Source organism: Podarcis liolepis (assembly GCF_965112155.1).
Source record: "Podarcis liolepis genome assembly, chromosome: 8".
In the NCBI taxonomy this organism is placed as follows: domain Eukaryota; kingdom Metazoa; phylum Chordata; class Lepidosauria; order Squamata; family Lacertidae; genus Podarcis; species Podarcis liolepis.
Genome location: NC_139560.1, coordinates 68,805,510 through 68,820,581, shown reverse-complemented (window position 1 = coordinate 68,820,581; position 15,072 = coordinate 68,805,510). Strand labels below are relative to the sequence as shown.

The following is a 15,072-nucleotide window of genomic DNA, read 5'->3' as shown; positions in this document are numbered from 1 at the left end:
CGTCTCAACATTGGTAGATTTCGTAGTACAGAAAGCTTCCACAACCTATGAACAAAGATGACGTATTACAAAATCAGAAAAATAATACAAACCTCTTTAATTTTTGGCATAGACATATTGTTTTTATCACCTAGGATACTAACTCATCCGGTGTTTTGTTCCTTTATAGGAGCTCAGCATTACACCTAACTTTGCAGTTGTCTTTCTCCGGCAGACCAATCCAAACTTGATTGCTGTTAAGGGCACAGCTGCAGATCTGGTTGAAAAGCTGGTACCCTTAATACAAATTCTGATACCCTCAATACAGTTCTAAAGTAAAGGGAAACGATTCAGTTTCTTTTAGTTTTATTTTAAGAAAACAAATTATTTATTTACTATTGAATTGTTACAAAAAAATTTACAATGGATATCTGCAAATCTGTTTGTTTTTGTAAGAAAAAATACTCTTCCACTTTAAAGTACAACACTTAACAGACCAAAACTGAAACATAGGCAACATGTTTAACAGCAAGGGCCTAAATGGAAATGAGTCACGAGATGGAGGGCTGCGTTAAATGTCCATAATTCATTGACATACCAGTTCAAGCTCATATTTAGCAGACCCATTTTCATGCTTACGGTAGATGCCAAGAAAGAACTGGCGGACATCTCTGCACGGATGAAACCTTTCTATCAAATTTCAGTCTCCATTTAAAAAATAAATAAATTGTAAAACAGGGAAAGAAGAATATGCCGCTTTTTAATTTTTCTCCTCTGGACTTTTAGCAAATATTACAGGGATAGTCAACATGGTGCCCACTAGCTATTCTGCAGTGCAGCTCATATCAGCCCCAGCTAGCATGTCCAACATTCAGCGATGATGGAAGTTTTAGGGCAACAACATCTGAATGGCACCTCGTTGGCTACCCCTGACATACGGCAATCACCTTTTCAAACCATCTGAGGTCAATGAAGATTTAGATGGAGCACAGAAATAATAATAATAATTATTATTATTATTATTATTATTAAGATGGTGCACAGAAATATGGAAATGATTTGCCATTAATCAGCATAAGCAGTTCCTCTAAAGAAACTGGTTTGGTTGCACCTGAAAAGCCATCTCTTTAAAAAAAAAAAACAACCTTATGTGCGAAGATCTTCCTTTTGTTTTCAAGAGAAATTGTTTTTTTGGCAGTTTACTTTTTGCTCTTTTGCGCTGATTTTGAGCTCCCACATTACCTGTGGGGCCGCGTGAGGCTCCCATTATAAAAAAGGGAAAGGGATACTTATGTACATTATAAAAAGGGGGGGAAGATACTCATGGAGTTTTTTCTTTCCATGGGAGATAACAGAAGAACCCTGGTAGCCCGTATATCTGAATATCGGGTCTTGACCTCACTTCAGAAACAGGTACAATATTTGTGCGCAGACACAAGTCCTCCAGCAAATAACAAGGCCCCTTAGTAAATCTTGTATTGATATGTAGTCTGTTTTAATCCAGTCATCTTCTAGACTGCCACTTAGTGAAACCTGACTTGCAACAATGATCAAAGTCTAATTCAACCAGCTTGAAATATGAATTCACCATCTATCTTCCTGTTGGTCCAAACCGCTTCTCAAAGTATTAACAAATGATACCCGAGTTCTTTGGTGGGTGGGAGAAATGGATAGTAACTCTGTTCCAAAACAGGGTGCAAAATCCTAAAAATAATCAAGTATATCAAATAGCAAAAAATATCAACCAATATATCGATTGCCCCGAATTTTGACATAGTGAGATGATGTTCAAGATTGGAACATGCATGGCTTCAAGCTAAACTGGCTCTTCCAGGATGCTGGCTCTGTTCATTGTCTTAGAGTAAACCATATCCGTTCCCCTAAAGGTACCAGCTTGGCTCCACAGGTATTTCACTCTCTTTCAGTGCCCTCTCCCGAACGGCCAGTTCCAGGCATTCCACAGTAGGTGGATATGTTTCAAGTTCAACTTTGTTAGCAAACAGTTGTGTACCGGATAGCAGCCACTCAAGGTCTCCAGTTCCATAGACACAAATGTCTCTTTTATAATGACCTGTCAAGAGATAAAAGTACTTTCATCGGAAATATAGAAGGTCCTATAAAGAAGTAATTAGAGAAAAGAATGAAGAGTGCAAAGTCAACTTAATGGGGAAATCATATTAAATGTGATGTAAATTGGTATTGATTAAAAAATTTGTAAAACTAATAAAAATGATTTGGCATACATTATTTGTATACCATTGGGTTTTTAAAGGTGGAATTGATGTCTGGTGGCTAAAAGAAGCTCAACAATTTTGGGGTCTTCCTAAAAATCTTTTTGGGAGTCCTGGTTATGGCAACCCTATATTATGTGGGAATTAAACTCAAGGCGAGTTTTGCAGACAATCCTGAATTGTCTGCACAAGGCACTGCCTGTTAAAGTTTTAAAAAACGAATACCTTAATTTTCGCTCTATAAGACTCACTTTTTCCCTCATAAAAAGTAAGGGAAAATGTGTGTGTGTCTTATGGAGCGAATGCAGGCTGCGCAGCTATCCCAGAAGCCAGAACAGCAAGAGGGATCGCTGCTTTCGCTGCGCAGTGATCCCTCTTGTTGTTCTGGCTTCTGAGATTCAGAATATTTTTTTCTTGTTTTCCTCCTCCAAAAACTAGGTGCGTCTTATGGTCTGATGCGTCTTATAGAGCGAAAAATACGGTAGCTTTTTACTCAGCGGACTTGCAGTTACAGACTAAATATATGATGCAGGTAGGTGAATTAGGGGTGATTTAAGGGGTTTCCTAAAAATGTTGGCGTCCTCCTAAAAACATCTCAACAGCTTTCGTGGTGTCCTGGTTTTTACTTTTTGAAATATGGTCTTGACCACTCCTTTCAGAAGCAGCGTTTTTCTTCATGAAAATACATCATCAGACCACTTCTACCACAAGGCTTTGCTAATTACTATCTTTATAATATAAGATGCAGCTCACTACCTTCTTTATTTACATTGACTTGTGAGTTCTCCAAGCCACTAAGGTTGTAATTCTCAAGACCCCGACTGTGAAACATTATTCCATGAAAGTCAATGAGAGAAGTATGGCAGCCAAAAAATGAACGCAGAGTAAGGCCATACATATATTCACCCTTTCATGCAGAAATTGTTTGTATGCACTTTAGTGCACAAATTTGGGTGCAAATTTGGTGTAATCTGCAAGTTCATAACCTTGAACAATCATACAAAAGGAGCCCCATTCAGCTTTCTCTCTGCATTTAATAATAACAATAATTTATTATTTCTACCCCGCCCATCCGACTGGGTCTCCCTAGCTACTCTGGGCAGATTCCAACAGAAGGTTAAAAATAAATTAAAACATCAGTTGTTAAAACCTTCCCTAAAGAGGGCTGCCTTCAGCTGTCTTCTACATGTCAGATAGTTGTTTATTTCCTTGCCATCTGCTGGGAGGGCGTTCCACAGGGCAGGCGCCACTACCAAGAAGGCCCTTTGCCTGGTTCCCTGTAATTTCACTTCTCACACGGAGGGAACCACCAGAAGGCCCTCAGCTGGAAACGTGGTCATTCTCCAGATAGATATTAATAATACCCAGCTGATGGTTTCTGGAACTGCGCATTGCCCAGGAAAGAAACAGGACCGTGCCAGTGCTGGTGTTTCTGAGCCTACACACTGCAAGTTCTGAAATGCCACAAGTTTGTTTCCGAATCTCTTTGAAGCCCTCATTAAACTGAAGGGAAAAGAGGACCAGCATAGACAGAGGTCATGGAATAAAAGAAGGGTCCGCTCTCAGTGCTAGACAGGAGAATGCCAAATCTGTGCATTTACCGTAACATTTCCCAACAGTTCCGTTGATCCATTTGATAGCTCTCAAGCCGCCCTCTCGTGTAGCATTTGGCATGGAGCCAGGGACGTCTGTTGTTTGGAGAGAGTGCAAAACCAAAAGATGATCCTTGTGAGGGCACAGCAGTTAATCTTAAAAGTGCCAGATGGTCTATTGAAAACATGGACATTTTGTCATGCTTTGGGAGTTCTTATTTATCTCAGTTTCTCCCAAGGTAATTGGGATTTCATTTGAAATCCTTCCGTTTTGTCTGCATCATCTCGAGGGGGGGGGGAGAGAAACAAACCTGTTTAATAAATATTATAAAAATTATTTTCCTAAATTCCCAGGTGTACAAGCAAACCCTCTAAGTGCCCCTATTTTCCAGGGATGGTCCTGGATTTACAGAAGCTGCCCTGATTTACGATTTGATCACAGAATGTCCCGCTTTTCCTTAGGAAGTTTCTATTTTCATCAAAGAAATGCTGGTGGGTATGGTAGGTAGAGAATAGGTGGTCCCTTCCAATTCTTGGCCCCCTTTGCTGTTATATAAGAGGAGTTTACTGAAATAGTCAGACCAGTTTCTTTGTAAGATAGTGGCCTTAGCTGGCCACTTAAGTGCCTTCATCAACATCCCCAAGGAGTGAGCCAGGTTGCCAGAACAATAAATAAGCGAGGGTGTCCCCTGAGCAAGTGGGTGGACTTGGCTCCCACTCCCTTAGCTGCCAGAAGGGAGAACAACAGGAGTGTGTAGCACGCAAGCGCTGGTCAAAACAGGCAGAAAAGCAGGAGGCACAAGGTTATTTGTGGCAGCCATGGAGCGTTGACCAACTGGAACCAGGATGTGGTGAAGGCATCTGTGATGGCCTGGGATTCGGACTCGGAGGCTGAACCTGAGGAATCCCAGCCTGCACAGGATTCCCCGCCTCCAGAACCAGCTGAGCCGGGGCTGGGGCATGAGCCTGAAGGGTCCTCACCTGTGCTGGATCCTCAGGTGCAGGCACCAGCTGAGTCTTCTCTGGCTCCTGAGGTGATGGAGGACCCATTGCCTGCAGGTGCTCCACTCTCAGCCCTGTCAGAGGAAGCTGAGGTTGCCTCTGGGTCTGGTAACCCTCCAGCCTCTCCTGAGCTGCAGAGGCTCGGGGCAGAGAGGCGGAGGGAACTAAGTTCCCGCAGGAGGAGTGCTCGCCTCCAGACCAGGAGAGACGAGTCACCTGAGGATCGCGCCGCCCTATGCCTCGGGGCAGATAAAAGCCAACCAGCCCCAGTCCCAAGTTGCGGGAGCAACATTGTTGGTATCCAGTTCCTGCCTGCACCCTGTCCTGCCGGAGCTCCTGACCTCACCCGACTCCCTGTCTTGGACCCAGCTTCAGCTTTGACGGACTGCCTCCATACTGCACCCTCAACCTCGGACTGGACTTGGACCCCGCCTCACGGTTAACCCATGGAACCAGCACAGCATCACTTGAAAGGATGCAGGAATATGCAGCTGTCCCATATGGGGATCGAATCTGTAACCTTGGCATGACCAGCACCGCACTCTAACCAATTCATCTCCTTGAGAACCTGTGCAACTTTAGATCCGAGAACAAACCCCAGCCAACAAAATCAGAACCGGTTGGATGTTGCTACATACCTGGTATCCTATTGAGTGTCGTCCAGTATTGTTCGTCTGGACTAAAGGTGTCCTGGGACCATTCTAGCAAATCGAGGGCCCGTTCATCAGAGAAAATAAACTCCACAAAGGGCCTTGTTAGGGCAACGTATGAAGAGCCACGGTAAAGAGTCAGATTGTGGGGCACTTCTGATTTCAAATACATGGTGCTTAGCATTTGAATTGGATATTCTCCGTCGTGATCTCCAAGACATGGTTTGAAAGAATATTTGGTCCTCACGGTATAAGGATCTACAAGGGGAATGCCAGGTGTGACGTTTTTCCCGTTAAACTTTTTCAGCTTCCGGACAATTTCCTTGTTGGTTTTCAAGGGGAAGTCTTGGCCGCAGAGGTTGAGGAGGTACTTCCACTGAACCGTGGACCTCAGGAGGTCCTTCATGCAGTTCAGGTCAGCCTGGAGCCTGGTTATCCCCGTGTAAATGACCACCTCCGCTTTGGACACGAGGAAGGCGTTGGGAAAGCAATCGACCAGCTTCTTCACATCTTGCTGGTACCCGTCAGGTGCCTTCTTATCCACGTGGATGCAGTAAACGTTGTGGGGCACGTAAATGGCTCGGAAGACTCGTTCAAAGGTACCAAATTCTTTGTGGATGGTGATGGCGTACGCTATGGGGAAGCCGGCTTCCTCCGCAGACAGGGTTTTCGTGAGGTAGTGACTGCTGGCCACGTAATCTTTGCAGGAAGACGACTTCCCGAAAGAGGTGTGGAAGTGTTTCCCCCAGATAAACGCTCTGTCCTGCTCTGCCAGAGACCTGCAATGATCCTGGAGGAAATCACCTTCCCGAGATTTCTGCGTCTGCCGCCGTTGTTGTTTAGAGAGAAGGGGACGCTGGCGATTCAGAACAAGCAGAACTGCCAAGCCGCTCAGGGAAAGAACGGCAGAGATGCAACGAGCCTTCCAAGAGAGCATCGTCTTTTGAAAAATTATTGCTGCTTTTGTCGCAGCGAACGCCAGTGGAAGGTGCTCCCCTCAGAGTTGTTAATTTGGCAATGTGCTTCTGCTGCCCTGCATCGTTTTGTTTCTGCCCGCTGCCCCAAGATGGCAGGGCAGCTTTTGCCTCAGCTGGCTGCTAAGCAAGCAGCTCTGCTTGCCTATCCACAGGGATCTGAGCAGAACACAACATTAATCCGAGCAAAGCACACCATCGGCCACAAAGGCTGGAGGGAGAGCCTGGAATCCTCCTCGATTCTTCAGTTCTTCCCCCAAAGTTCAGTGGCTGCACCTCACCCGTGAAAGGGCACTGTGCTCCTGAGTTACGGGACAAAAAGGAACACAAACCAATATGAAGTCTTGAAAATGTGAGACTCCAGTAGGAAGATGGGGTGGGTCAGAGAATAGCATGGAGAAGCAATGGGGTTCCTCTGAAGCAAGGGGGGTTGGAAGAAAAGCTTCTGGAGCAATTCCTTACTTCATTGGGGGGGGGGCAGAGAGAAAATACTCCCGTGTCAGGAAAAAAAAAAGAATTTGCATGTTAGAACAAAGATTGACAAAACAAGGATGGGTGCTGTGTCTTAAAATATTTTGGTGCTGACCTTTAAAGCCCTAAACGGCCTCAGTCCTGTATACCTGAAGGAGCATCTCCACCTCCATCGTTCAGCCTGGACACTGAGATCCAGCGCCGAGGGTCTTCTGGCGGTTCCCTCATTGCGAGAAGTGAGGTTACAGGGAACCAGACAGAGGGCCTTCTCGGTAGTGGCGCCCGCCCTGTGGAATGCCCTCCCATCAGATGTCAAGGAAATAAGCAGCTATCCTATTTTTAAAAGACATCTGAAGGCAGCCCTGTTTAGGGAAGCTTTTAATATTTAATGCTGTATTGTTTTTAACACTTGATTGGGAGCCGCCCAGAGTGGCTGGGGAAACTCCTGGCTCAGAAATGGAAACTGCAGGAACTTCCAACATTGGAAGAACGGAGGAGTAAGATGGTGGAATATGTAGAGTTAGCAAAGCTGACGGTGAAGATCCAGAATCAGCGTGACAAACTGTTTCAAAAGGACTGGAGCAAATTTATATTATATATGAAAGAACATTGTAAACATCTGAAAACGTTTGTAGGTTTGAGTTGAAATGTTTCGTAATGAGAATATAAGGAACTCATTTACATTTAATGAGGGGAAATATAAAAATAAGAGAGAAAGTAAAAAAGTGGTGATAGAAATGCTAAGAAAAAAGTAATTATGTATGGAAGTCAGAAAGAGGGGCAGGGGGAGGTCGATGCTCTGTCAAAGCAATGCTTAGACTTATTGAATTATGTGTTGAAACTGTGATTATGATAAAAGTGAAAATGTAATAAAAATTATTATTTTTTAAAAAATGAAAAGGATAACTTATCCATGTTCCACATCAATTCTAAGTTCCTTTGGGCTTCAGAAAATAAAATAAAATGGAATAATACTCCAGTGAGATGTGGAAAGATACAACACAGGACAGGGTGGGTCACCTCAGGCTGGAGTTGGGGGGGTGGAGCACCGCCACCCCGCTATTCCCCGACCTGATCTGGAGGCTGGCGGGGGAGAGAAGCAAGCTTGCTTCTCCCCCCTGCCAGCCCCACAAGCTCACGGGATAGCGGGGAGGCGGAGCGCCGCCATCCCGCTATTCCCCGACCTGATTTGGGGGCTGGCGGGGGAGAGAAGCAAGCTTGCTTCTCCCCCCCTGCCAGCCTCACAAGCTCGCGGGATAGCGGGGAGGCGGAGCGCCGCCACCCTGCTATTCCCAGACCTGGTCTAGCCCCACAAGCTCTGGGGATAGCGGGGAGGCGGAGCGCCGCCACCCCGCTATTCCCCAACCTGATTTGGAGGCTGGTGGGGGAGAGAAGCAAGCTTGCTTCCCCCCCCCCCCGCCAGCCCCACAAGCTCTGGGGATAGCGGGGAGGCGGAGCGCCGCCACCCCGCTATTCCCAGACCTGGTCTAGCCCCACAAGCTCAGGGGATAGCAGGGAGGCGGAGCGCCGCCACCCCGCTATTCCCAGACCTGGTCTAGCCCCACAAGCTCTGGGGATAGCGGGGAGGCGGAGTGCCGCCACCCCACTATTCCCCGACCTGATCTGGTGGCTGCGGGGGGGGGGGAGAGAAGCAAGCTTGCTTCTCCCCCCGCCAGCCCCACAAACTCGGGGGACAGCGGGGCAAGCTGTCCCTGAAGGCAGAAGAGGGAGACGGAGCGCTCCGTCTCCCTCTTCTAGCTTGGGGATGGCTGCGCAAACCTGGGGGGGGGGGGGAATAAAAAATTTTCCCTTGATTTCCCCCCCAAAAAACTAGGTGCGTCCTATGGGCCGGTGCGTCCTATAGGGCGAAAAATACGGTATATACCGTATTTTTCCGTCAATAACACGCCCCCGTGTATAAGACGCCCCCTATTTGGAGGTACTCAAAATTAAGAAAACTTAAGAAAATGGAGGGACATTGCCCCTGTGTATATGTCTAGCACCCCTTTAATATTATTTTTTAGTAAAAAAACAACAACACGGAAAGGTCTTATACACGGAAAAGTACGGTATATGCATACTCAAGAGGGTAAGTCAATTACAAAGTTGAATGGAAAATGGAAACCAAAAAAAAGGGTGGAGGGAAGTCAAGGGATTCAAAGAATCCTAAATGCAAGGTGACTGATATGTTTTAACTGGAATTTATTATGTAAAATTTCCTTATATATATATGTTTAGGTATATACACATATATATGTATATATATGTGTGTGTGTGTGTGTGTGTATATATATATATATAATACACACACACACACATATATATATAGGTGTGTGTGTGTGTGTGTGTGTGTGTGTGTATAAAGCAAATATATGTATGTATATATATATATATGTGTGTGTGTGTGTGTGTGTGTGTATGTTGCCCCTTGGGTCAGCTTGCCTGTAGCCATGTTAACATGTAAATGTTCCCCGCTGACCCAGGATTTAGAGGAGAAAGTCCAGGAGCTGGGAAAAGGAGAAATAGAGAGAGAGAGAGAGAGAGAGAGAGAGAGAGAGAGAGAGAGAGAGTGTTAGCCCTGGGGCAACGGGGACAGACCAGCACTGGGCACCAGATAACATAGATTTGGCCAATATTAATGCCATCTTCTGTTGCATGTTGCAACAACGCAAGTGATTATGTTTGCACTTACTGAGTAATTACCTAATTCCTACTTCTTGGACGAAGACATGAAACTGAAAAAGGTCTTGGGCGGGCGGCAGCAGCAGTTGTTTCCTGAATGCTGCAGGTTCAGCACACTCGAATCCTGGATCAGTTTGCTGCAAATAATAAACCACATGATTTGAGCACCTTGCAGATAACAGGCATTATCTCAGCAGTGGGGCCCTCTTTGCGGAAGGCCTCCCATCAGATGTCAGGGAGGTAGAGAATTACACAACCTTTAGAAAGGCAGCCCTGTTCCAAGTTTTGAATGTCTGACATTTTATTATTTTTAATATTTTGCTGCAGGCCGCCCAGAGTGGCTGGGCGGTGGAAGAAGAAGAAGAAGAAGAAGAAGAAGAAGAAGAAGAAGAAGAAGAAGAAGAAGTTGTTTACTCACTTGTGCAGGCCTCAGGTTCTGGATTCTCGCTTGAAAGACAATAAACACAGAACCGAATAGGGGAGCAGAAGCCCAAGAATACGAGGGCGGAGTCTTTAGCTGCAGGCTTGCAAGCCGAAGCAGTGCAGAATTGAACTCCTTTCATCTTTCCATTGCTACAAATCAGCACAGCAGTTGGCCCTAGGCATGGTGCAGGCTGCAGAAAACCAGTACAGTGGTGCCTCGCAAGAGGAAAAGAATCCGTTCTGTGATTCTCTTCGTCTAGCGGTTTTTTCGTCTTGCGAAGCAAGCCCATTGACGGATTAGCGCTATTAGCGGCTTTTAGTGGCTTTTAGCGGCTTATCTGCTGATCGGATCAGCTGATAAGCGGTTTAGCAGCTTAGAAAAAGGGGGGGAGGGGGAAAAAACCAGCAGGAACTCGCAAGACATTGTTGTCTTGCGAAGCAAGCCCATAGGAAATTCGTTTTGCGAAGCACCTCCAAAACGGAAAACTCTTTCGTCTAGCGAGTTTTCCGTCTTGCGAGGCATTCGTCTTGCGGGGCACCACTGTATTGGGAGGGGATAGGCCACGCCAATATTGATCGGGTTTGAGCTGGGGCAATGGCGCTGAGGAAGGGGTTCAAGCAGAAGTAAACAAATCACACCCTTTCCAAGTGTTACATAAACCAAACACCGCAGCAGTTTGCACGTTAACTTGGCTGAGTCCTATTTTTGCCCCGGGGAGCACTGTGCATGATATGCCAACATCTATCATGCATTAATAATCTGTACACACCGCAGCTTTGAGTCAGACCTTGGTGCTTCAATAATTTAAGCGAGTTTCATTCTGCCTGTTTGTGAACCCCTGGTGATGTTTCCTGATGCTTCTTCGCTGCTATTGATTTTGCCATGCCCGGAATACGTATCTGGGCATTCTCTTAGATGAGCCAGAAACCGGCCGACTTTGAAGAAGTACCTTAAATACCTCCCGGTTTAATTACACAGCAAGAGGAAATGTTTTCTAGAGGAAACGAATGAGGCAAGACTTGGAATAATGAGGATGTTTCGGTCAGCTCGCAAGCAAATGCTTTCTTAGCTTGTTCTCAAAAAAACCCCACAATATTTCTAAAGGTCAGTTTTCCTCACATTGCAACCAGGACTGAGCTCTCGGATGAATGGAGCTTCCCTCCAGCCACCTCCAAGCATACAAAAAGCTATTTAATATGAAAGTCATACTGCAGATGATAATATTACACAGTTTGAAGTGACTGGAAGCATAAGAACTGACTCCTTCTGGAAGAAATAATTGTCCAGGCCCATAAAAATATTATTCAAAGTTTACTTGCAGAACTCTTCAGAAACAAAACAGGAACATCAACTGATACATCCAATAATGTCCATGCAATATCTTCTGCTGTCCAGCACAGGCTCAGCACCTTAGAAAATACTAAATAATCCAAACAGACCTTCTCTACATTGCTTGATCCCACACTACCTGCAAGGGTGACAAGCAAATTAGTCCTAAGACTTTAGAAAACCTGGGTGTTTATTCCCCCCCACCCCGAACTAAATGCAAACAGTATTGCTTAAACTGGTTATAAATCTAAACATCAAGTTTCTCTTGTTGAAGGTTTACATTTGAAAGGAAAAAGGAACCCTTGGATAAATAGGGTCAGCAGAAACTCGTTTTGTTTTGGTTTTAAAAGGATATATAAAGCATGTGCATTATAGTATCTCAGAACGATGTGCAGAAAACAAAAAATAAGTATAAGAAGTTACTAGGATCCGGGGGGATTTCCAAAAGTTGGTGCTTTATCCTGGATCTTAAGCAAGGCAATCAAAAATTCGCGGGGGGTAGCATTTTGGTTTTTTAAAAAGCTTCACAACTTTGGGGTTTAAACCATGAGAGCAGCAAGAATGTTGTGTTGTGCTGCTGTCTGTAACAGATTAGGTAAAGGTAAAGGACCTCTGACAGTTAAGTCCAGTCGCGGACGACTTTGGGGTTGCAGCACTCATCTCGCTTTACAGGCCGAGGGAGCCGGTGTTTGTCTGCAGACAATTTTTCTGGGTCATATGGCTAGCATGACTAAGCCGCTTCTGGTGCAACGGAACACCAAAACCAGAGCAGCGCACGGAAACGGCGTTTACCTTCCTGCCAGAGCGGTACCTATTCATCTACTTGCACTTTTTCCTGTGCTTTCAAACTGCTAGGTTGGCAGGAGCTGGGACCGAGCAACAGGAGCTCACCCCATGGTGGGGATTCAAACCGCCGACCTTCTGATCGGCAAGCTCAAGAGGCTCAGTGGTTTAGACCACAGCGCCACCTGCGTCCCATCTGCAACAGTTTAATCTGTGTCAAATGTACTAGCATTCACTTTTTGAAATGGGCAACCCTCCTAGAAGATGATCAGTAGATAATATTTAAGAATTTCATGCAGAAAATACTTGGGCTTGCCGAAGCATGTTCTGCCTCATGTTCTTGTAGAAGGAAGAGTCCTGAAACAATTCACATATGCTGCAAACATCTGACTACCTGAGTCCTGCTTATGAATCATACTCCATTGTACAAAAGGAGGTCATAAACGAGACAATATGGGGAGGTAGATGTTCCTGGGTGACAGGAAACAGAAGGGCAGTTTGCTTTTTGTGTTTTGTAGTAACTACACTGGTGGCCGAAATTGTGGAAATCTTTTGGAAAAGGTGTATTTCCGAGGTCTGATTGGCTCTCCAAATACTCATGCTCATTGGCTATATTCAAATGAAGGAAAGCTACTGCATATCGACCTAAGCAAGTTGTGCTTCCCTTTTCTGGTTATTTGGCTATAATTTTTGATAGAATACAGATAACTGAACAAACTTTGCTGCATTACATTCTTCATCAAATTATTTTTCCATTGATATATAATTTTATGGTATTACTCCCCCCAAAAATGGTCTTATGAGCCTTCAAACCTCAGAAATACACTTTTCCCAAAAGGTTTCCACAATTTTGGTCATGAGTGTTGGAAGGTAAAATGTTTGAGAGGCCTCACGTCAGCCAATGTATTATTGTTTTCATTCTGTTATTATGGTCTGTATTCTTGTGTTTTTATACCCACACACTCACCTATGCCGGCTGCCACCTGAAGGCACACCTGTGGACCCATACAGGGTGAAAAAGAAGTCAAAATTAGAAATTATAAAACATCTCATTGACTGAGACAATTCTACCTGCTTCACTGAGCGAAGAAGAAGCCCATTCGCAGGGAGAAGATCTCATCTGGTGCTCACGACTTTATGGAATTGTATCATTTTTAAAAAATGGATCTGTTGTCATTCACTTTATTTATACGCTCCTGTGTTTGGTATCATAGTGATTGCAATGCTTGTTGTTATCTCATGCTACTGCAATTATTGCGAGTTGCTTTGACCTCAATGTTTGTTGTCATTAAAACGGATATTAAATCGGATCTGAATCACAGGAAATTGTGCCGAATCTTGATCCTCATGGCGTTGAATCTGTGTTGCTGGAAGAACCGCAGTCAAAACGTTTCACCTAAAAGTATGCCTCACCCGTTGGCCCCATGTTCTTTGGCCTTGGGTCCCCAAATGTTGTAGGGTTACCGCCTCCCATCATCCAAAGCCAACAATCAGAGATAACTGCGGTCGTCGTCCAACGGTGGTAGGAGACCTAAGGTTGAAGAACTCTGTCCCAGCCAACACCATCAAATTTAGCAGTGAGTTGTGCATACAAATATAATGGTATACATTTGCTAACCTAAAAGCAGGCAAATTAGAAGATATTACAACATAGCAACTGGGGGGTTTTATATGTCAAGCCGCAGCAGTGTTATGTAAAATTGCCACTTGGAAATTACCAGTTCTTGAACGGCATTTTGGATGGAACTTTTTGTCATTTTGTGGGGTTTTTAGTACGATGTTAAGGGCAATTTAACTGCTGGGTGCTGTTTTTCAGCTTTATAACAATCATCTGAACTTTTATCTCTGATATGTAATTATTCTACTTGAGCACAAATGGAGGAAATACATTTGCAATTCTGACAAAATCTTTCAGGCCGGGTAGTCTTCCTTTGTCTATGATATAATAATAATAATAATAATAATAATAATAATAATAATAATAATAATAATAATAATAATTTATTATTTATACCCTGCCCATCTGGCTGGGTTTCCCCAGCCACTCTGGGCGGCTTCCAAATGAATATTAAAATACTGTGATACATCAAACATTAAAAGCTTCCCTAAACAGGGCTCATACATTCATATGAGACACTTCAAAGCTGCTCTTTATGTCATTAGTTAATGTTCTTAATGCAGAAGGTGATTCCATTTTCCACTCCAACAAATGCAGACCTAACATTCAGGATTTGACTTGCATCTGCCTCAAAGCTTGGCAGCACATTAAAGGGCAGCAAGCTGCCAATTACTTAATAAATTAATATATTTTTTTTACGATGAGGAGAGCCCGTCGTGTGGATTTCATGCCTCAGTTGCCAAAATGCCCTTGACTTTGCCCAGTTAAAATCCCGTAACAAAAGTTGGTGATAATAATAATAATAGATTCTGAAATGCCATGCTCCAAAAACTACAGTATAGAAATAAACAACCCCTTCATAACTTTTTCCCAGTCTGTACAGCATGTTCTCTCTTCACACATGCACACACACACACACACACACAGTGAAAAACATGCTGACCAGCTTCGTTCCTAATGTATTATAGCCTTTTGCTACATGAAAACAATAATGTAAGCTATTTTGGAAGAGCTGAAATGTACTTTCTTGTTCAGCTTCGGTACAAATGGGTCACGGTGCTCTCACACTTCGGTACAAATGGGTCATGGTGCTCTCACCTTCTATTTTTCAGCACTGGGTACATTTTCAGAAATGTACACCCCACCCCACAAACACAACACGGCTACCAGAAAACAGCAAAATCTTGCCAATCTTTATTTCGGACGTATCATTAAAAGACATCTCATTATACTCCTTTGTGATACCATTACTGTTAATTTTAAAATATTGATTGATTTTCGGTGTGGCTGTTAGGAATTTCTGATCAGATCTCCACATTTCCAGTATATGGCCTGGT

The 15,072-nt window shown here is 44.2% G+C and overlaps 1 protein-coding gene across 6 annotated transcripts; it reads right to left on the bottom strand.

The window, feature by feature from the left end:
* Positions 1-328: 328 nt before the first annotated feature.
* LOC310714245 (N-acetyllactosaminide beta-1,6-N-acetylglucosaminyl-transferase-like) lies at positions 329-10,205 on the bottom strand. Of its 6 annotated transcripts, none has more exons than XM_083519503.1 (4): positions 9,996-10,205; positions 5,443-6,843; positions 3,812-3,898; positions 329-2,050 (listed from the first exon to the last, which is right to left on the bottom strand). In XM_083519503.1, the coding sequence occupies exons 2-4, from the start codon at positions 6,389-6,391 to the stop codon at positions 1,860-1,862; spliced, it is 1,227 nt and encodes a 408-aa protein (XP_083375629.1). In that variant the 5' UTR covers positions 6,392-6,843; positions 9,996-10,205; the 3' UTR covers positions 329-1,859. The 6 variants fall into 6 exon arrangements, with proteins under 6 accessions (XP_083375629.1, XP_083375630.1, XP_083375632.1 ...); XM_083519504.1 differs by having other exon boundaries at positions 5,443-6,730; positions 10,000-10,205; XM_083519506.1 differs by lacking the exon at positions 3,812-3,898.
* Between the last annotated feature and the right edge of the window lie 4,867 nt (positions 10,206-15,072).